The 22,804-nt window shown below is 37.1% G+C and overlaps 2 protein-coding genes across 2 annotated transcripts; one reads left to right on the top strand and one right to left on the bottom strand.

The window, feature by feature from the left end:
* The first annotated feature begins 300 nt into the window (after positions 1-300).
* inpp5l (inositol polyphosphate-5-phosphatase L) lies at positions 301-15,748 on the top strand. Its single transcript, XM_087794855.1, has 16 exons — positions 301-759; positions 3,243-3,284; positions 3,362-3,462; positions 3,820-3,907; positions 7,296-7,359; positions 8,811-8,914; positions 9,149-9,201; positions 10,165-10,284; positions 10,366-10,450; positions 10,521-10,616; positions 10,690-10,764; positions 12,303-12,376; positions 12,438-12,549; positions 12,618-12,686; positions 12,752-12,811; positions 14,773-15,748. The coding sequence occupies exons 1-15, from the start codon at positions 700-702 to the stop codon at positions 12,791-12,793; spliced, it is 1,185 nt and encodes a 394-aa protein (XP_087650981.1). The 5' UTR covers positions 301-699; the 3' UTR covers positions 12,794-12,811; positions 14,773-15,748.
* Positions 15,749-15,871: 123 nt separating this feature from the next.
* On the bottom strand, positions 15,872-20,835 carry nkx6-3 (NK6 homeobox 3). The gene is made up of 3 exons (XM_087794911.1): positions 20,424-20,835; positions 19,592-19,743; positions 15,872-18,330 (listed from the first exon to the last, which is right to left on the bottom strand). Exons 1-3 carry the CDS (start codon positions 20,833-20,835, stop codon positions 18,103-18,105), a joined length of 792 nt encoding a protein of 263 aa, XP_087651037.1. The 3' UTR covers positions 15,872-18,102.
* Positions 20,836-22,804: the final 1,969 nt, after the last annotated feature.

The raw sequence follows: 22,804 nt of genomic DNA, 5'->3' as shown, positions 1-22,804 counted from the left end.
AAATAGAAAAAAACACAGCTTTTATAGAAGTATTTATATAATATACAGTTTATTTTTGTTGCAAGTTAAGTTTGATTTTATACTACTTTATTTTTGCTTGATGAACCCCCACAACAGCCACTGTCTATAATGTGTAGCCCCTGATGAAGGTACTTTCTCGTTTATTTACTTCAATATAATCACAATATAGTCATGTTTTATGAGTAGTGATGAAAGCGACAAGTAAGTGCACGTCATCTTTATTTTTTATTTACTCATTTTACCAGACCTTTGTTGATGTTTTTTGGAGGGTAAACTTAAGTCGACTTTGAGCTGTGATGATCGACCTGTCAATCCTGGGGGAAGTGGGCGTGGCCAGCGCTGCTCGTGAGACACCCTGGTGCCGCGAGCCTCCCGCTGCTTTAAGTCCACTTAAGTAGCCGTTAAGTCCACCTTACAGAAGAGACGCGGACGGTTCGAAAACCACATCCTTCCACGCTCCTCCATCTGGACGATGGACATGAACCGCGGCTCGGTTCGACAGCACAGCCCGAGCCTCCCCGAGCCCGCCAACACAGAACTCGTCCGACCAGAACCTCGTCATCGACGCTGATCCCGAGCCCGCCAGTCACGACTCCTAAGCCGCTCTTAAGCTGCAGGTTCTTCCGCTCGAACCTGGGCCTCCGTCGTCGAAGCTTTTTCTGGACCGAACCTGCCGCGATGGAGACGCACGTCAGCGTGATGCTCGTCACCGCCAACGTCGGCTCGCTCTTCGACAATGTAAGTCGACAAGTTACTCGCGATTTCAAGCGGAAGTTACGGCTCAAGATAAATATGTCGCTGACTTCAAACCGATTCAATAAAATATATATATATATATTTTTAAATATAATAAAACATGTTTTTTTGATCAAACAATTAAGTGTTCACGGTTTTAGTTGTTATCAGAAGCACCATTCAAATTTACAGTAGAGACCACGTGACGTTTGATTTGCGTGACGTCACGAGGACCCGCTGCTGTTGACACTGTTGGTTCATCTCATTTTAAAGAGATGAAAACTAAAGATAATGACGTCGGTTTTTGTTCAAACGCCGCTGTGTGGAGGACGGGTAGTAGATCAATAGATTTAACAATTATTTGAATACAATTTGCATTAAAAAAAACCTTCACTTTTTAGTTATTGTTATTATGTATATATATATATATGAACGCAGTTACATAAGGGCCAAAATATATAATGAAGAAGAAAGAAAACACAAAAATAAACTATGCCAATATAATAATTGTTAACCTTTCATAAAAAATTACTTTCTTTTTGAAATATGATCTCAATGTTCACTTACTTTATTTTGAGGGGCAAGAAATATCAACCAAAAGGACAAGGGGAAAAAAAGGAAAAAGTAATAAATAAATAAGCAAGTTGTATTTCACAGAAAGCAAGTAGATGTTTGTTTCATTCAGCTTGGTATTTTGTAATGATGCAGCAGGTTTGCCAGCAAACACGTTAACATATAATTAAACTAGACAATGAAGACCTGTAAGACTGAAGACATAACATTGCAATGACGGGTGTCTGCCATAGTGGATAAACATTCAATCTTGTCCAGACCCGGACTTACTGTCTTAAAAATCGTGGCCCCTTGAGTCTGACACCCATGAATGATACGAACCTGCATCTAATTATCTTTCATAACATTTCACTGTGATCTGAAATCAGCTTCAAAGTCAATAGTTCAGGCCATGGATGTGAATGCTCTCAGCAAACTGCTTGATTATAAGTCTGTTATTTATCACCATTGTTTTGATTTAAAGCAGCAGTAAGTCACTAGTTAAAATAAAACATCAGCTCACAGTTGATACTAAGTGATCCAAACTTGTGCTGTAACCTTTTTCTGTTGAAAAACATCCATGTTTTTTTTTTCAAATGTTTTGCAAGAATGTCATTTGGTCAAACCTTTTTCAGATGACTTGAGTTTACATTTGAACGATAAAACTGAATAACATCCCTGACAGTAAACGGTCTGGAGTAGGAAGAGGCTCAGCAGAGAGTGGAACGTCTCTCAGGAGGTTTGTACTCTCATGGAAATTTGGCTCAGGACCATGTTTCCGGTGACCAGATATGGCTCCAGTGAGACATCTTAGATCCCATTGTGGGCCAGATGTAAACAGATGGATATCATCGGTGGAGGATGTGAGCTTTTACAGTTGTTTAGGCTCCTCTATAGCTGGCAGTCCTCAAAACAGTTCAGAAAACAGTGAGGCTGTCTGTTTATATATCTTTTATTTTTGGTTGTTCCAGTATGTCATAAACACATTTTCAATTTTTTAATTTGTCTCCAAACACCAGTAATGCAAACACTGTGCACGGCACAGAAGCAAATAGTCTCCACCACATCTGACATCCATGCAAATGAGGATACTTCGTCATTTCCATACGACCTTCAGAAATTGCTGGGCCAAATAAAGTTGTATCAGATTGAATAGAATCCATACCTGCGTAAATACTTGTCACTACATCTGTGTGTTGTTGTTTCTTTCAGGCTACTGTTACCCATATATCTCTTTACACTTCGCAAACATTTATTTCATGAAAAAAAGCTCTGATTCCTACAGTTTTGACTTGAGACACAAATAATTATTTCGCAGGTTTATTTCTTTGGTTTCATTAACCAATAATAAAAGGCAGCAGCAGGATATTTAAACGGTGTAATCTGGATCTAGAACAGTGGTCCTCATTCTTTTCCTACTCAGGACCCACTTTTAAGTCTTAAAAACCTATGCAGCCCACCTCTGACCCCATAAATACAAGGCATTATAATACGTTCTCATTTCCATGTCACGTGTATAATACTCTAAGGAAAAACAATGTAATTAAAATAATATTTGAATTTTTTAAAAATCCTTTTAAACTTAAAGAGGTTTAACATGTGTATTATTTGTATTTTAATTTTTATATAATTATATTTAATATAGCAATACCTTCGCGGCCCACCAGGTGGGGAATCCCTGATCTAGAAAGTTAACATTAGGTCATACTGTCTCTGTCCTCTAAGAGGCGCCAGAGTGCCGTGCATGTTTTCTTCCTAGTTCTAACCGCTTTCAAAAAATACACATTTTCTGAAGATAAATGTATCAATAATAGTACCGTCAAATGCGACGTTATTACTTTGTACTTTTATTTGGTATATTGTCATTATTTTTTACTTTTATTTTGTTTTTGTTTTTTGTCCTAAATTCTTTCATTTTTCTGTGTGACAAACAGATTGGTGAAATCCAACATGAGTGGCTTAGAGAACTGTATGGGGTGAGTTTAGTTCTTGACAGAATTTATTGCAATTTGTTGTTTGTTACTTGTAACCTGCTTCACTCTCTGTTCGACAGACCATCCACAGCTTGAAGCCACAGTTCGTCGCCCTGCACTTTCAGGAGGTGGGAGGGAAGGAATACATGGCTAACATGGTTCACGCTGAGCAGTTCTTCAGGTAATATGGTCCAAAAAAACACCCATGACTTGTCTTTTATTGACTCATCTTTTTGTGCCCTTTGGATATGCAGTGGAAAGTGGTCCAAATGAGTGCATTAGCTGCCATTTTAATTTCTATTTCATTTATTGTAAATAAACTTTATTTAGATGAGATGAGTACACTTGGACCCAAACATTATTTAATAACATTTGCTCCTTAATTATTATTTTTGTGGTTGTCTATGCAATAATGTCCAACTCAACAACCTTTTCCTGTACATTTTGCATGTCTTGTACCAACATTACAATACACATATTATACTATATCTCTGACAATGTTGATTTATTATTGTTTTTCAATCTTTTTTTTCCTCAGGAGCATCTTGTCCTCTGATGAAATGTCAGAGTATGACCGAGCTTGTATCTACGTGGACAACCAGTTCCAGACAGAGGAGACATTCACGGTGAGAACCAGATCATGCATTTCGACACCTCACATCTGTCCTGTAGGTGGCGCTGCAATGCTTCTCTGTGGACTCACAGTACACTCGCGACCTATTTGACTCTTTCTTATAAATGTACCCAGACTGGACAAGAAACGTCTTTACTTAAGATGCGAGTTTTATTACACGGATCTAGTCATTTAATTACTAAATTGCCAAAATAACACAATTATAAAGTGATAAAGGACCCTTTAAAAGTAAATCAATAAATGACTTGTATGGTCCAGGTCTTGTGAGGAAAGTTTTGAGTTCAGTTTCACTATGAAGCATCAAATCACGTGCAAATGTTTAGTCCAAATTTCAGTTCTAACAGTCTGCATAATAAATTCTATTCTCAATACTTTTGTTCCAGTTTAGTATATATATTTAGTGTATTCTTTGGTTCCGTATGTGCAATAAATTAAAGCTATTTATTATTAGTTAATTTGTATAAAAATATGTAAATGAATAGTTTTCATGATTATTTGTGTTTTAAACAATATTTTCAATTGCAAATATATGTATCTCAGGTAATATTTTAAATCCAATGGTAGTCACATTATATGTATACTTTGGTGACCAGATCTGGAAAATGTATGTTTTGCTTTTGGATAATATTGACTAATAACAAAGTTATCATTTTTACCAATTTAGTACTGTTTCTATTTAAAGAAAATTTGTTTTAGTTTATTTGGTCAATATTCAAGCAATTTGAGAAGTATATTAGTTTTGTATTTAGAAAATATTTGTGGCTAGATCTCTTGTATTGACCCATATTTCTGCAGTTTTTACATTTGAAATGATTTTGAATCATAATAATAATTTGATTAAACGATTGTAATCTTTGATTGATCTTTAAAATACACTGATGGCCCAGAGGAAAGTTTTCCACTCTGTAAGTGCCATCAGAATATTGTATAGATGAATTAATTATTTTAAACTTTGTGACGTTGAATTGGTTTTTTGAATAATTGTATATTGAAAGGTTGAATTTGTTTCTACTAAAAGGTTGAATCAGTGTTTTTCTTTTGGAAAAACTGAATATAAAAGGTCAAATGTTTTTTTAAATGCATGTATTTTTTACACATGGAGTTTACTCGCAGCCTTTTAAAGTAAGTAAGTAATTTATATGTATAGAGTGCTTTTCCAGACCAGGGTCACAAAGCACTTAAACAATCAAAACAATACTCAATAAAATATATTCTTTAAAGGTCAAGATAACAACGAGAACAACACAGGAGTTCCAGAAAATCAAGGACAAGCCTGAACAAATAAAAATGTCTTAAGATGTTACTTGAAAGTGAATATTAAACAATTAAACTAAAATGTAATTATAACAGTGCCACCAGACAACATTTAGATTGAATTGAAAAGTTAGAATATATAGAAATATTGAATTTTCAAGGCTGCGACATGTACAAATATTGAATTTAACCGCTTTAATTAAAAAGTATTTAATTAAAAAAAAAAAGTATTGTTGAATTGATGGAATTAGAACATCAAACCCTTTATGTAAAAAAACCAACAACATTCATTTTGAAAATATTCAAACTATTGAATTAAATAACACATTTTTTTAAAATAATTCCATAAAAACAAACTCAACCTTTCAATATTAAAATGATTAAATTCAATTATTAAAATAAAATAAAATGCATTGCTTACAAATAATTTTAATTTTAAATCAAGCATTTATTATTCTAATGGCTCTGATAAACTTCCATCGTCCGCTCCTCTGTAAGAATGTAAGGATTATTTTTAAACGTCTGGCTCAGATGAAGAATAATGAACCATCACAACAGTCATCGATGACATACTGCTTTATTCTTTTACTCATCGTCCAAATGAAGTTCTTGACTCCTGGTTTCTTCAGCCATTAACCCGCACTCCTCCCAGGTCGTTCCCCCCACCCTCGCCCTGACAGCAGGGGTCAGTGGCTCGCTGGACACTTAGAGGTGTGTGAAGTCAGACGGAGAAAGTCAACAGCCAGGTGTGGAGGAGAGACGTCCGCGAGTCAATACATTTAACTCCAGATTAAAACTATTGATCCAAGCCCATTTGTGCACGATAAATAAAAGTGTGAGGGGGGTCGGAGGACAGCTGGGACCTAAGTTTCTCCTTCTCGTGAGTGTTTGGACCCTCGACTCGCTGCCCTGAGAGAAGCCCCCCCCCCCTTCTTCACACTGCGCTTCATTCTCATTTCACTTGTGCCACCTGCATTGATTTTCAATTTGTTTTCCCTGGGCTGCAGATCATCAGTTATATGGCCAAGAGAGAGTTTGGGGAAGGGTTGGGTGGTGATGGAGGGGGGGGGTCTCTCCTTTCAGAGGCAGCGTGGGCAGACTCGCATGCATTTTCAGTACAAATGGAGTTTTGATAAAAAATCACTTGTAAGTCAATATTTTTTTATTAAACTGAGCCCAGGCCTGATTGATGAAGATGGGTGTTTGGCGGAGTATGTGTGAGCGCCGGACTTTTCTCTCCAACACCCTCGCTCTTCTGCTCTTTTTTTGCCAAATCTAAAAATAACATTCATGGAATAATCCGAAAAATGTTGCACTTCAAATAAAGATTGGACACTTTAGGTCAAATCAGAGCCCGAGTTGTTGCTCACCGAACCACGGAGGCATTTCATGGAATGAAGACGGCTTCAGCCCCGAAGATAAATAGTCTCTTCAGGGAGCGATCTCTCATCCTCTGGCGGGAGCGAAGGGTTGCGCAATGGTCCGTCACGCCCCGGGCCCCGAGGTTTTCTGCCAGCTGATTTGTCATTGGTCCCCAGTCAGGGTGGCTGGGCTGTCAGGCGGCAGGCCCACTGCCTAATACCTTTTAAATGGTTTTAATTTTCTGTCTTTATTGATCTCAGGGGGCATGATTAATCAGATCAGTGGAGCAGGCAGTTAGTACATTAAAAATTGTCAGCACACGTCAAGGATGATCAGGTACTGAAGTGTGTGTGTGTGTGTGCGAGGTCCAGCACATGCTTCTTTTATCTACACTTAATACGTCTCTATTTTTCTAAAGTTTCGCACCTTTACAATTCAGTCAGAATGTTCTGAACAAAATCAAAACTTGTTCTTCTTGCTCTGTTTTTTTCTGCTTCTTTTATATAAACTAACATATCCTACTATTTGGTATTTTTCAGCCTTTATCCTGTTCATTATTATATGTTATTGTATTTATTAATTTCTTCTGCACAACTTTTTATTCTTACATTTTAAATTCTTTAGACGTGTTTATCCGTAACCGGTGCTGCTTAAATTGTGAATCTCTCTACGGAGATAAATAAAAGCATCTATCAATCTATTCCTTTCCACTACATATGATTCTCTGTGAATGTCCTAAAGTCTACTTTTTGTGTTTCCCGCAGGCTTTGGGGAGCATGTACTGCATCCACCAGTCACTACAAAATGTCTCCCAGTATGATTTTAAAGGTAAACATTTGCACTTTATTTAAAACTGTAAGTCATATGTGAAGAACTGATTTATTTATATGCTGAGAGGTCAGATGAAGCAACGATCCTCACTTTCTTTCCAGCAGGTTTCTACTGCGATATACTTTATTAAAATACTGTTGTTTGTGACGAACCACTGATCCACAAAAAGTGATATATTCAAATAGAATCAAGAATTAAAATAAAAAATACAATTTAAAGAGTTAGTACTGTCAATAAATAACAAAAAAATTGATTAACCAGTGATACATCCAAAAAGTTGAAACTAGTTCCTTATTATTAGGTCTATGAGACTGAATTATTCATTTTTGCCTTATTTGTTTGTTTCATTTTCCTATCAATACAGTATTTGTTTCAATTAAATGCTGCTGTTGATTTTTTTTTAAACGAAAAAATTAAAAGGAAAAATTTATTTATCCACCAAATTGAGATATAAATCTAATTTCGTGGCCCTTCATTTGACATATTACAAATATCCAACGAAATATTGTGTTTTTCCATCCAATTAAAACATTTGGCAACTAATGTTATCCCTGATATTTCTGGCTTTTTTTTAAACCAAAATATATATATATTTTTTCCAATGTTATATTATAATTCCACATGCATCCTTCATTATTAAATATTATGAATATATATTTATTTTCTTAACCCTTGTGTTGTCTCTGGATCAAGGTGAACGACCTCCACCACTGCATATGTATTTCTGGAAGCCAGGGAGGTTGTTCACCTGGACCCAGAGACAACACAAGGGATACCACAAACACATTTGTTTTAGGGCCATCAGGTCACTTTGACCCAGAGACAACACAAGGGATACCTCAAACACATTTCATTTCGGACCTCCCGGTCATCTTGACCCTGACCCCAACACAAGGATTAATCAAATTTGATGATTAACCAATACCATGAATGATTAATAAAATGAATGAACGATTCATACTTATTGTATTCAGTAACTATAGATTTTTAATGTTGTTGTTATTGTTAATTTATGAGTCCATATAACAGTATATTGTATTCATTATATTAATCCTAAATTTCAAGACATACTCCTAGGAACAAATGTATAATCTTCATTTTTTCATCACATAATTACAAGTCATTTTTGTAAATGTGATGCAAAAGTTGATGGTTCGGCTGCAGCTGCTCATGCATTAGCAAAGCAGTTTCCAGCTGCATAGTCGAGTCACGTTAGCAGTGAAAAAGCTCCTCAGAAAAGCTCATGTAAGAACCATCAACATCCCGGAGCTGCCACTTGCTGCGTGACTCAAACAAATTGTTGTTCTCCTTTTATAGATCGGCTCATCACATATGCCGCTCTGATGAGGTTAACACCAGTTTATTGATCGGCGTTTGCATGTTTTCTCGCTCTTTTACATCCAACACTCCTCCGCCGCCCTCTCACCCGCCTTCTCTCCATCTCACAGGGAAAGATTTTAAAGCGGTGTCGGGGAGGAATCACTACGTGGGCTCGCTGGACGCTGTCGACTCGGTGGAGAAGGAGAAATTCCCAAAGAATTTCTGGCCTGATGTGAGTGCGTTTGCATCTGTGATTTAAATTATTTTTTTTTGTTACATTTGTGGACTGAACGTCCGAAGGGAGGCGTCGGGACAAATGAGTCTACTGGGGTTGTGGGGGCTGTCGGCCTGCTCTGACAGCAGGATGAGACAAATGATGCGTCTTGATCAATAATGATCAGTTTAGCCCTTTAAAGACCTGTTTCGCTGCAGTTTGGTGACCCCCTTTGATTTATCTCTCCCGCAGTTCAAGTGGTCCAGGAAGGGCTTCATGAGGACCCGCTGGATCATACACGACCAGTACGTAACTGATCCCAACCAACCCGCTTAGGATTCTTTGGACTGTTGACGATTCTAATCTATTATTGAAATCAAGTTAAATGTCATTTTTTGCAAGTTGTTCAGCTCGCTTGAACCTCTGGGTCACTTATTTATAACCTATATTATTGATGACACAAACCTACTAAATAAAATCAATGAAACTGGACAACACTATAAAAAACACAACAACCATTACAGGAAAGTCGGTAACAAATGATACAAAACTCAGTCTTTTTTAAATACTAAATTAAAATAAGTTAATGAATAAATCTCACAATGTTAACTTCATTTATCACTTAAATAAAGCCAAATTGCAACTTATAGAACGCCAGTGGGTTTTCTGTGTCTTCATTAAACAGATTACCATTAAGTTACGGACTGGTTCACATCCAGTTATAAAATATCCTACGGTATTTAATGTCATTGAATGCATCATTCTTAAGTTATTCATGTCTTAAGTTATGCAAGAAAGTTAAAAGGACATCATGTTTCTTCCAGTCTACTTCACATTCATTGATGATTCATTTTAAAGGAGTCATAACAAAAAACATAAATGTATATATTTATATCTGCCATTTGGTATGAATATAAGTTGTGAAAAAAATAATATTTGTCATTTGATCGGCCGATCAGAATGACGTCAAATAGCTCATATTCGTGCATCCCTTAGAAGTTATTTGCTTTGAGTCGTGTCTTTTATTTGTTTAGGAATGAACTTTCTGTTAAAGAAAACGAAAAAGGACTAACAGGTTGACATCAGACATGTGACTTTAACTGCAGCTTTGTTTGTGTGTGGATAATTGACCGATACATTTCTTTCACTTTCAATATGACTCGTTCAAACCCAGTCAGGTGTGAAGAGCCACAGATAAAATCATTAATAGAGTCACGTTTTCTTATCATCCACCGGACCTGCTGTTTATACTGCTGTTTTCTTGTCAGAGGTCTGGACCTGGTCAACGTCCATCTGTTCCATGATGCCTCCAACCTCATTGCCTGCAACTCCAGTCCTTCCATCTACTCTGCCAACCGCAAGAATGCCCTCACTCATGTTATCAACAGGTCCGCTTCGCACCTCACACTGACTGTCAATCAAAGATGTCTTTCTCAATTTCAATTAAAAAAAAAAAACTGTCTCTGCAGAGTATCTGACCAACGCTTCTCTCCGCTGCCTTTCTTCCTGTTTGGAGATTTTAACTTTAGGCTTGATGCATTAAGTCTGGTTCAGGTTTGTGTTCAATGTTGGTCGGGTTGTGTGTTTTCTTTCCTCTGAGCCCAGTTCTCTCTTGTGTGAGCAGCATCTGTCTACCTCAGCAGACGTGCAGACGGTTAGAAAGGACAGCAGCGACCAAGTGGAGAAAATAATATGCGAGGAGAAAGACAACGACCGACAGGTGAGTTTAAAAAAAACAAAAAAGACGTTATTGTGCATCCTTCGCTTGAACATCTCTTCTGTGTGACACTCAGGTGCTTCTACAAATAGAGGAGAAGCTGTTTGCGTATCTTCACCAGGCTGTGTTCAGGGAGGACAACGGAAAAGCAGTAAGAACTCAAGAAACTACACCTTGGATTTGAAATATCTCTTTATATTTTGGTGACAGACTAAAAACAGGCTAATGGGATATGATTGAGCAAATGTAAAACGCTCTGTCGTTGATTCATCCCTGAACTTGTACGGCAGAAAAATCTTTATTTTTAGCATTTATGAACCTTCTACTGATAAATTGAACTTGTTATGACAAGTTAAAAGAGCCCTTGTCAATCATTTATTGCATTTTACACTCCCTTAATCGTTGCTAGCTTTTAAAGTCCAGCTGATTTGATCTGTTTACATTTTGAAGTGAAAGTAATTTGTGAATAGATTTTTACAGGTGCTATGAACACGTGCTATTGTTGTTATTAATCCACCATAAAGCATTGATCGCTGTCTGATTTAATTTGTCATGATGAAGACTGTGAAGAATTACTAGATTTTACCAGCCTTTTAAGTCGACAAAAACACTTTAAAAATGTGCATTTGGAGGTTTCTTTTCTTTTGTTGATGGTTATAGCAAATATACTACATATATTCATTTATCCTTAGATATTTTCTGAAGAAAATTGGGACGTGCTTAGTTAAACATTGTTGGACCAGGATGCTTAATGTGACAGTTCAACAGCTGTTCATGAAAACAGGCACTGGATTGTCTCGTTTGATCCGGTCTGGTTTACAGAGAGATGAATGATCAATAAAGATTGAAAGGGCCTCTCATTAATTGTATACTGTTTATTCTCTTATTATTGTCACGGGGGGCTGGAGACTAGCCCAGCTGCTTAGGGTGAGAGGCCAGGGGGATTTTCATTGTCTTTTGATCTGACAAGAACTGCAATGGAAAGTAGCTATTGGCTAAATATGGTATATTTACATGTTTATGTTCATGAATATGTTTTATCCCTTTGTATAAAAAGCGCTGACCACTATACGGTAGTGTAACGGCAAGAATCTGGCACGATACGTACCACGATACAACGGCAACAGACCGATATATATTTTGATACTGTAGGAACAAGGGTATATTTGTAGTGTTTTCCGAGTACTTGACTCTGGTGTTGCAGAATTTACAGACCACATGACTCTTGACAAAGTGGTAACTGCTTTCATTTGTTTTTGAAACCAAAATGTGTCCAAACATCAGCTTCAGTCGACTGTATCCTCTCAACCTCAGTCCCGGATCATGGAACATTTTATTTTTCCTTTAGCTGCTGAGGATGTAATGACTGCTTCCATCTAGTGGCTGGAAGTTTAATTGCAACACAAAAATGAACAAACAGCACACATATTTGCATGTTAATTGTGAATCCATTTAAAAATCATACAATTTCAACATCGATACAGTATTTGTGTTAAAAATATCACAATATTTCACAGTAACAATATTTTCTTACCTCCTTATATGCAACCAAGCTCTTTGTCCCTCATTTTAAATGAAACCTTTTTCAAAATTCATTTTTGATTGACTTCATGTGAGTTTGTAATGTCCAATCCAATGTGAGAGTCTGGTATTAAAATATAGAAACTATAAATAATCTTCTTCTCTCAGCTCTTGAAGTTCGACAAGGAAGCCTCAGCCTTCCGTGATGTCACAGCAGAAGAGGAGATCAAGTTTCCTCCCAGGTAAGAGTCGCACACTTTTGTCTGGCCGCCTCTTCCATCCTCATCCTGTGCCCCCCCTCAGTTACCCCTACAGTGAAGAATGCTCCAAACCCACCCAGTACCTGAACACCCGCTGCCCCGCCTGGTGTGATCGTGTTCTCGCCTCACACTCGGCTCAAGAACTCGTCCACAGAGTGAGTGAAAAGGATCAAACGTTGCAGCTTTAAATGGTGTTAATTCGGCAAAAACAAAACTTTTCTAGGGAGATGACGACGGGAGGACTGTGGAGTACAACACAATGGGTCCAAACGTCTGCATGGGAGATCATAAGGTACGTTTAAAGCACCGGAATTATTCGAGAATAAAACAAACTAACTTTATCCGTTTGTCTCTTAGCCGGTTTTCTTGTTCTTCTCACTGAAGACAAATGAACATTGACTGGTGTTGCTCTTCATGGTAAGAACATTGTGTCTATCATGTGTGTGTTTGTGCGTCCTGATTCCAGGGGGGGGGGGGTGGTTAATGTTTTAAATCACCGAGGAGTCCCTGGAGGGCTATTACCCAGACTAGCCTGGTGGAGCTGAGATATGAACTAAGATGAAGTGGTGCCGGGACAGCAGCTCTCCTTTGTGTCCAGTGTAGCCGGACCTCAAACCTCACCGCGCCTCCACTGATCTATGTCTTTTGAATCCTCTCCTCTGTCGCGCCGCCTCACACTAAGCACCGTCTGCGACCAAATGGTCAACCGGAGAGAAATACATTGTGCTTGATGGGACTATTGGCGTTTTTACGGCCATGATTTTTGTTTTGCTGGCACTTAAATTAATCCTTTGACAGACTGACGGCTTTTTCAAGAGGGACCTTTATTAGTGAGCCACAGAATGATGAGATTTACACAACGACAGTGTTGAACGATGCAACAGTCGGATCGCTTTTCCTTTTGACTCTAATCTGTTGGTCTTTTCAAGCAGCGAAGGTGTGCGTTGAATGGATTCCGTTGAACATTTCTCTTAACCAGTAGTAACGCATCTTAAACATCAGATGATGATCAGCTAATGATGCACAAGTTTAACAACTTCACGTAGTTGTTGATGTTAATATAAAACTTAAATACAAAAACGGCTGTTAAATATGCTGCTTAAGTCTTGTCAAATTAATTATTTTGAATTTCTTCTTGTGAATAAAAGGGAAAACTTTTGCTCAGGTTTGGCTCTTGTGCTTAGATTTTCTGTTGAATGTCGGAACTAACAATGTCCGAGTGAAAACACTTTGCAGCTAAATACGGGCAAACCTGAAACTCTTGATGATCAGGTTCCAGGGTTAAGTCAGTACTTGGGTGACTTAGGACAGTCTGTCAAACTCAGCCTGAGAAACCTGGGTGTTGTATTTGACAAGGACATGTCTCTAGAAAACTGACCAGAAACTGTTTCCTTCAACTGAGAAAAAAATCTGTAAACTAAGGAGAATGATGTCACAAAACGATCTGGAGCTTGTACTCCATGTGTTTGTGTCTTCTCGTTTAGACTATTGTAACAGTTTATTTAAGTGTCTAAACAAGAAGGATCTGTCTCGCCTGCAGTTAATACAAAACCCTGCAGCGAGAATACTGACCCGCTCTAGTAGAAGAACTCACATTTCTCCGATCCTTAAAACTCTTCACTGGCTTCCAGTTTCTTTCAGGATCAATTTAAAAATTCTGGTTCTTACTTCGGATCTATTCATGGTCAGGCTCCTCCTTACATCACTGATCTGATCCAGCCTTACACCCCAGCTCGGGCTCTGAGGTCTGTGGATCAGAATCTACTGATGTTTCCTGAACACGGTTCAGAACCACAGGAGAGAAATCCTTCCAGGCTCCTAAGCTTTGGAACGATCTTCCTCTCCCTCTGTGTTTGATGATCTACTGACTCCTTCAAGAAACATATTAAGACATTTTTATTTGTGCAGACTTTTCCCTGATTTTCTGGAACTCCTGTGTTTGTCTTATGTGTCTTTTAAAGTTGATATTTTATTTTAAATTATTGTTTTTGATTGTTCAGGCGCTTTGTGAACCTGGTCTAGAAAGACGCTTTACAAATAACCTATACTTAACTTACTTAACTATTTCAAAAGAACTAGGATCACCAAAGGACAAAGTTCCATTCTGTGAGCAAATTTAAAGTGTCAACTAACTGTTAAGACATTTACAGACCTCACCACTCTTCCTTCTTATATGTCACCTTTTGATCGAATTTCCAGAAAATGTTGGTTTAATTATAAGCAGAGAGGATCAGACTAACATGTCTTATTCAGTTGTTTTTTTTTCTCCATTTTATTGTGTGTTAAAAATCAATGAAGATTTTTAGCAACTGTGCATTTTTAGCAGATTCTCAAGGATCTTGAATTGTCTGATTGAATCCTGTCTGTGGTCGCTGCAGGTCTTCCGAACATCCCCGGAGCTTCCACATGTCAAGTCTGCCTCCTCACACCACAATCTCATCACACCAACCAGTGACTTAATTCTGTTATTTTCCTGAGGAACAAAACCCTGACAAACTTGTTTCAACGTATCAAATTGAACACGCACGAAAGAACACTGCCAGTAAAGGCCAATTAAAACGTTTGCGTCAATCATTTATTACGTCCCGGATACGTTTTTATTTTGACTTTTAAAAATGATGTGTACTGTGTTTGTTATCTGTGTTATGTTTTTAATTTTAATTTCACACTATTTTAGTGCAGTTTTTAACACATGTTTACTAAACCTTGGTACAGAGATGGATTAAGAGGTTTGTAAGAACTAATATTTGTACACAAAGTTTATTCTTTTTTGTGTGTTTTTATCAATATTGAGTTTATAGCAAAGAGTGACTTATTAGTTGAAATATAACTTGAATGATTATGTCATTATTATTGCTGGTAAGTAGAATACAAACCTGAAGAAATGTTTCATGCAACAGGTCCACTTATCCTAACCAGCAGATTCTGCTGAATGTTGCAATATATTTGTAGTTCTGATGCTCCCCAGTTCTGAAGCAAGAGATCTTCCTAAAATATAAACATCTTCTGTATCTTTTTTTTGTCACTATTCTCGCCAACTATCTGATTATCGGCTCCACATCTTGTTTGTGCCGTTGCCAAAACTAGTCTTTAGCTCCACCAAAAATTCAAGATGTAAATGTTCACCCAGAACGTAAAAATTCAATGTATTTCTCCTTAGGAATGTAGCATTTATGATGCTTAATTGTTTCTGTTTTAACGTATGGAGATAATTCTAGTACTTTGTATTTATATTCAGTGTTTTATTGTACGATAACTAACGTAAAGAAAGAAAGTTTACGCAGCAAAGTGAGAGAGTAACTATATCTGTTATAAAATTTGAGTTCTGTTAATGAAATAAACTGCACTGAGGTAGTTATTGTTCTATTGTTATCGTTTTTCTGTCTGAATAATTATTTTTATCTTTTCTTTTGTGTGTTTATTAACAACAGGGATATAAAACTTGTGGCCCTCCATTTGTTGTCCAAGTTTTTACGAGTGCAGACACAGCAAGGCTCTCCATTTTTATTTAATGTGAGATCGTTAAGGAACAAGTTTATGACATTAAATATATAAATTTAGTTATGATGGATCCAAACAACATTAAATGACGAAATATAAAGTAAAAATACATTTGTCAAAGACCTTAAACCTTTCTGTTACCTGGTTTCACAAAAGTAGAAATACTAGTTTGTTTCTGTCGTCTAATGAGATGCTAAATCTGTATTTAGCATTATAGGCTGCTAGCTTCGCATTGTTTGTTTACTTAGTGTTACAATTCAGTTAGAAGTATTTTTTCGGTAAACCGAGTTTAAATGCTAACATTTAATTTCTTCATTTGTTTCACAAGTAGAAAATACAGTTTAAAAAATCAGCTTGTTAATAAGGGAGAGTTATCAAGTTAGCATTGTGTTAGCATTGCATTGTTTATTTTAAATAAGTGGCACACACACGTCGGAATTCGATCACTCACCTGCTTTTGTATGCGAACAATAAAGTTGACATGTTGTGCATAAAGGTAGTATTAGTTTGAATTAGCTGGTGAATAAGAGGGCGCTAGTTATCAAGTTAGCATTCTAGGTTGTTAGCATTGTCCACCAGTTTAGTTCAGTACAATTAATCCCAATGATTTTTTTCACACAAGTTGTTTTAGTTTATATGTGCTGAATATGAAGAAAACCTATATTATTTTAATATTCAGAACCATGTTTAATCATCAATACTGCTTCAACCGTTGCAGTGCATTGTGGGTCTTAATTACTAGTAATCACTCATTGAAAAACAACGGACAAGATTGCAACTGTACCTGTTTGGCTACTTACTAGTTATGGCAGGAATGAGGTCGGAGGAGGTCAAGGTGCGGCTGTAACTCATGAAGAAGAAGAAATGAAAACGGTAAATTAAATCAGTGCAACGTTGTTGTTTTGCTCAAACTAACAGGTGGTTTACAGTTGTTATCTTTGTCCTTGATTGCCATAGTTTGTCAAATTTTGTGTAGCGAAGTACTTTCAGTTTCACAATGACGATGTGATAAAAAAAAAGCACGAGACTTGTGAAGCTAAATAAACACAACAATGTTCACCTTTTCACCTTCCTGTGTAGGTGTGTTTATTGACACACACGGTGTGTTTTATGTAACACAGATAGTGTTGTACTTTTGTTGTCATTAGATTAATCGTTTTTCTTTTGTTTTTTGTTTTTTTATGTTTTGGTTTGTGCTGGTTCAGGTTGTTTGTTTAGATGTTTTTGTGCATTTTTTTTTTTTACAAATGATAGTTCAGTGTTGGTGTGTATGTGTGTTTTTGTGTTTGCGTTTTGTGAAAGTAAAGATACAACAACATTTGTGCAGTAGATGTAAAGATGCTAATTTTAGTGCGTTTTTACTTCTGTCTGTCTGGTGTTTTCGTGTGCATATTTTGTGTACATGTTTATTAGTGTGCGTAAATGCATTGCATTTTCATTGTGTCTGATGTCAACTTTGTATGTCTATGTTTATGTCTATAAGAGATTATGTGTTTTTTCACAGTTGTGTGCTCAGGTTTGTTTGACTTAAATTTTAGTTTAGTGTGTGAAGTTGCATCAGCTTCAGTCATTTTGTCTGGTTAGTATATTTTTGCGTTTATGTACCTTGTGTCTAGTAGGAACCGTATGTGTTGTTGGTTGTCCTTATGTGTGCTTTTTATTGTACTCGTTTTTGGTGTCTCTTCCTGCCTACAAATGTGATACCTTGTGCACATCACTTTTTTTGTGTGTATTGGATTCATTTGGGTGTGTTTGTTATTGTGAGATATTGTCCATCCATGTGTGTGAGTCTTGTGTCTCATAATTTAATTGTGTTTAGGTTTTGTTTTATTATTGGACCTTATGTTGTGTTCTGGTGTGTGTTGCCTTTGTTTTTTTTATACTGTATGTATGTCATTGTGTGTGTTACGATGCTTAATGTCTGTTTATTGTTTGTCCTGTATTTTTTTGTGTGTGTGTGTTTTATTTCTTTTGTAGCTGTTTTGTTTTAAGCCTTTGTGTTCATGGTTGGTACAAACTTCTTAGTGATCACTGTTGTTGTGAGGTTTGATTGTGTAAAACAAAAAAACACATTGTCGATAACAAAATAAATCTGAGTTTTTCTGTCAAAAAGTATTTTTTATTAACTTATTTTAAAGCGTGGATCTGCATCAGAGCTTTCTAAACATGCGTGTTATTATCTGTAATATTATTGATGAATCTTCATGTCACATGTGCGGCCCGAGCCTCAGCACCGAGAAAGCTCTGCGGTGTTTACGCAGCAGCAGCCGGATCTTGTCGTCGTCCGAGTCCGGGTCCAGGGGCTTGTTGTACTCCTCGTCCTCCACCTCGTTCTCGGAGACCTCGCCGCTCTGCCCGGCCTGGTTCTGCTGCGTGGACGTGGGCTCGGAGGCGCTCTTCTTCCTCCACTTGGTGCGCCTGTTCTGGAACCAGACCTGCACACCAGCCACACACGTTAAACTAGAAGATAATCCAGCAGAGGATAAAACTAGTTTTTGATAAATCCTACTGATTAAATATTAAATAGTAATTAAATAGTCCTATTATAATGTAGCAATGCCTTTTTGAATGAGTTGTCTTGTCACTGTTAAATAAGTTTCTAAATATGGTCATTTAACTGGCCAAACAAAAGGTATAAAGTATAGTATGAATTCTAGGATAAAACAAAGTAGTTTTTATATTTTGAATACAGTTATAAAAGCAGATTGCTGCAGCTCTTTTATTTATATTTTTATGAACACTATTCTATTACAAGTTCAGAAATAACAAACGATATAAACCAAGTATCCAAAAATAAAGTGCATTTAAATAATAAAATAGTTGAAATAGAACGCAACAACTCTCCCACATGCCATCATTCTAATTCTGTGATGTCATTAAGCATCAACCTTTTAAAAATAAAAAATATGTGTAATACATGTTACAAAAGAAGCACATTTTTCAGGCCTGTTTGATAAAAACAAATACAAATAATTTAGTATAAGTAATAATCACGAGGTGAGGAGATTCTCCTGTAAAAATATTTGCATTGTTTTTTTAAACCTTTATTTTGAAGTGTATTTATTTCCATTTCTCTCAAACACTATCATATACTTCATGATACATTTTTATTCGTGCAGGCTTTTCATTGATTTTCCGAGACTCCCGTGTTTGTCTCGGTGTTGTCTTGGCACTTTAAGCTTAGATTTTATGGAGTATTGTTTTGATTGTTTAAGCGCTTTGTGACCCTGGTCTGGAAAATGACTCTACAAATATAAATTACTGACTTACTTACATTTAAACTTCATTCATTGTTCATTTATTATAATCATTCATTCATTATTCATTGTAAATAGCTATAAATTCAGGTTTAACAAAATTGCTGCGGTTTTTTCTGACCCCTTCTTTCTTCTCAGTGCTTAAATACCATCATATACTTAAAATCCTGCTTCATTCATTGGCTACTGCCTAATGTTAGAGTCAAGATGATGTAGACGTGCATCATTTAAAAAAAATGTTTGATACATATTAAGCTGCAGTTAATTTGTAAAATAAAATGTCAGGTTTATTACAGATTTATGTCCGACAAAGTAAAATGTGAAATTGAACATTTGGTTAATTAAGAATGTTGTTTTAAAAACCCAATGTTTTATATTAAACTTGTATCTTGAGTCACAACCGCTGGTTCCTGTGAATTTTCCGGAACTCTTTCCTCACCTTGACCTGGGACTCGGTCATGCCGAGCGAGTACGCCAGTCTGGCCCGCTCGGGTCCAGCCAGGTACTTGGTCTGCTCGAAGGTTTTCTCCAGGGCAAAGATCTGGTGACCACTGAAGGTGGGTCTGGTGTGTTTCTTTCTGCCGCTCATGTCTGTCAGAGAAAACAAGAAAAGATTCAAATTTGTTCAACTTTTTGTTGTTTCATCTACATTTATTTCATTTATATTTATTTCTTCTTTTTGATTGTGTTTACAACAATATTTATTTTGAATGGTTCAATAATAATAATAATCATTTAATGACTCAGTATAACTGTGTTCATAAGAAATGTGTGTGAAATATATTTCTTTACTATAACAAAATACAAAACATATATTATTATAACATTTATTGCCTCATATTAATGGACAGATTTTTTTTACGACGATACATTTATATCAATATTATTTTTTAAATTAAATGGTTTTGTAGTTTAAAATTTTGGTTTTTAAACAACGTTAATTTTCACCTAAGTACTTTATAATAAGGAATAAGTAAAAAAATATATATTGTTAAATATATTTATTTGACAAAACAATCTACTGCTTCTTAAAGAATTGTTAAATAAAAATATATATTTTAATATAGAAAACAAAACACATAGCTGATTGTTAAAGAATGGTTACATTTAAAATATATAGTTTAATTTATTTGTATCACTTATTTATTTGACCAGACAAAAGTCTTTAAGATTTGTTGAATCTTAAGAAACATTTTTGTAATATTACTATAGATTTTCGGAGTTGAAAACCGTTTGATTATTAAGCCGAGATCTTCTTCTCTGCAGTGAGCGTTCCCAGGACTCACCGTTGCCGCCCGCCTGCTTCCCTGACCTCCAGTCGCAGCTGCTCTCCGTCCAGCAGTTGCGGCCCTTCATGGGGCACTCGGACCCGGTCTTGGAGAAGCCCCCTAGGGTGGAGTTGTAGTCTCGGTTGTAGTACATGGAGGTGCCGGTGACCGACTGGGCGAAGCCTCCCATGCCCGAGTACCCGGAGAGCAGGGTGGTGGTGCCCGTGGCGCCCACCCCCATCATGGAGCGGCTCAGGATGTCGCTGATGCCGTGCGGGGTCCCGGCCGGCAGCTGGCTGTTGAGCTTGTAGAAGGAGTTGGGCACCGAGTACTGACACATGGGGGCCTTCAGCTCACCGGGGAACTGGTTCAGGCTGTTGTTGAACAGAAAAGACCCCTGGATGTTTGGATCCATGGATCCAAGTCTGTGGCCCCGTAAGATCCAAGAGAAGTCCCACAAGAGTTCAGCGTCTGAGTTCAGGTCCTGACAGATCTTAAGCTCTGATCCCGACTCTTGGCTCCATTATCGCTCGACATCCCTTTTGGTTCGGACCCCAACACTCACCTCTGTTATCATAATAAAGCGAGGAAGGGGGCGCACCTTGATAAAGAGGGGCCACATTAGAATCCAGGCCGGGATTGGTCGGGGGGGGGGGCTCCAGGCGTCCATTGGCTCCTGCGTGAGCAGCAGGCGTTTGATTGAACGTCTAGAGATTAATAGTGTTTTGAACAGGTGGAGAGGGAACAAGTAGGTTTTCTGATGGGCTGCCATGTTGGAGTGGCCGAGCATCGAGCTGAGTGATGGAGCACGCAGAGGAGGAGCTGCCCGTCCTGCTGGACTCCAGGGAAATGTCCGGACAGATTGTGTTGAGGTCTCTATTGTAGTCGGTGCGGGTTCAAACCACGATCTGGATGTTTATTTGGAGGCTGCACAAGGACTGTTGGGTCGTATATGAACGTATCTTAATTGTTGGATGGGTCATGTGTATAGAAAGTGCAGTCTCAGCATTTATTTGGCTGGACTCACCACCGACCTGCACACGTTTACTACACTTTATTAGGAGCAATTATCCTTGATAACTCTGTTTTGGTTCTCCTTTGAACCCACAACCCAACCATAGTGAAGACATGACGCTGATCCTCCATATTTCATGACTTTTTCACGAGTATACACACACACACATAAATATTTCAATACATTACATATTATTGTTATGTCTTCAGGGGGACACACTAAATTATGCAACAAAAATTAATTAAACAACAACAATAACATGAAAACATAATATTTATCAAAATATGATTATTATAATTTAAATATAAAAGAGAGAGCATTATGAAATGCACTGAAATACACAATCCTGGATTTCTATTATAAATTACTAAACATGAATGACCCAAATGAGAGAGTAATAAAGGTGTTATCATGACAATAATTGGAATAATCAGAAAATAAAGATAAGTAAGTAAGTACTATTTGTAAAGCGCTTTCCTGACCAGGGTCACAAAGCGCTTAAACAATCAAAACAGCACCCAATACAATATATGTTTAAAAGGTCAAGACACATAAGACAAACACGGGAGTCTCAGAGAGTCAAGGAAAAGCCTGCATGAATAAAAGTGTCTTAAGATGTTTCTTGAAGGAGTCAGTAGATCATCAAACACAGAGGGAGAGGAAGATCGTTCCAAAGCTTAGGAGCAACAGCCTGGAAGATTTCTCTACTCTGGTCCTGAAGCGTGTTCAGGAACCATCAGTAGATTCTGATCCACAGACCTCAGAGCCCGAGCTGGGGTGTAAAGCTGGATCAGATCACTGATGTAAGGATTAAAAGATTGATCCTGAAAGAAACTGGCAGCCACTGAAGAGATTTAAGGATCGGGGAAATGTGAGTTCTTCTACTAGAGCTGGGCAGAATTCTCGCTGCAGAGTTCTATATCAACTGCAGGCGAGACAACTCCTTCTTGTTAAGACACGAAAATAAACTGTTACAATAGTCCAGACGAGAAGACACAAATGCATGGATTATAAACTCAGATCATGTTGTGACAACATTTTCCTAAATTTAGAGATTTTTCTCAGTTAAAGGAAATTTTTCAGTTTTCTGCAGTGTTGAACTAGAGACATGTCTTTGTCAAATACAAACACCCAGGTTTCTCAGGCTCAGTTTGACAGACTGACCGTAGTCACCCAAGTATTGACTCAACCCTGGAACCTTATCATCAGGATGAAAAAACTGAAACCAGAGTTTCAGTTTTGTCCACATTTAGCTGCAGTGTTAACTTATATTCATCCACAAAACATATTTATATTTATATTTATATTTATATTTATATTTATATTTATATTTATATTTATATTTATATTTATATTTATATTTATATTT

This window comes from Callionymus lyra, chromosome 1 (assembly GCF_982586985.1).
Source record: "Callionymus lyra chromosome 1, fCalLyr1.hap1.1, whole genome shotgun sequence".
Lineage (NCBI taxonomy): Eukaryota > Metazoa > Chordata > Actinopteri > Syngnathiformes > Callionymidae > Callionymus > Callionymus lyra.
This window is presented reverse-complemented; position numbering and strand designations above follow the sequence as displayed.

Coding starts and splice junctions, on each gene's coding strand:
- nkx6-3 (XM_087794911.1), bottom strand. CDS start 20,835: ATGGATCCAAACATCCAGGGGTCTTTTCTGTTCAACAACAGCCTGAAC. Junction 19,744..20,423: donor CAACGGTGAGTCCTGGGAAC/GCTCACTGCAGA, acceptor TTTCTCTGACAG/ACATGAGCGGCAGAAAGAAA. Junction 18,331..19,591: donor TGACCGAGTCCCAGGTCAAG/GTGAGGAAAGAG, acceptor GCTGGTGTGCAG/GTCTGGTTCCAGAACAGGCG.
- inpp5l (XM_087794855.1), top strand. CDS start 700: ATGGAGACGCACGTCAGCGTGATGCTCGTCACCGCCAACGTCGGCTCG. Junction 9,202..10,164: donor CGCTGGATCATACACGACCA/GTACGTAACTGA, acceptor TTTTCTTGTCAG/AGGTCTGGACCTGGTCAACG. Junction 10,765..12,302: donor GGGAGGACAACGGAAAAGCA/GTAAGAACTCAA, acceptor TTCTTCTCTCAG/CTCTTGAAGTTCGACAAGGA.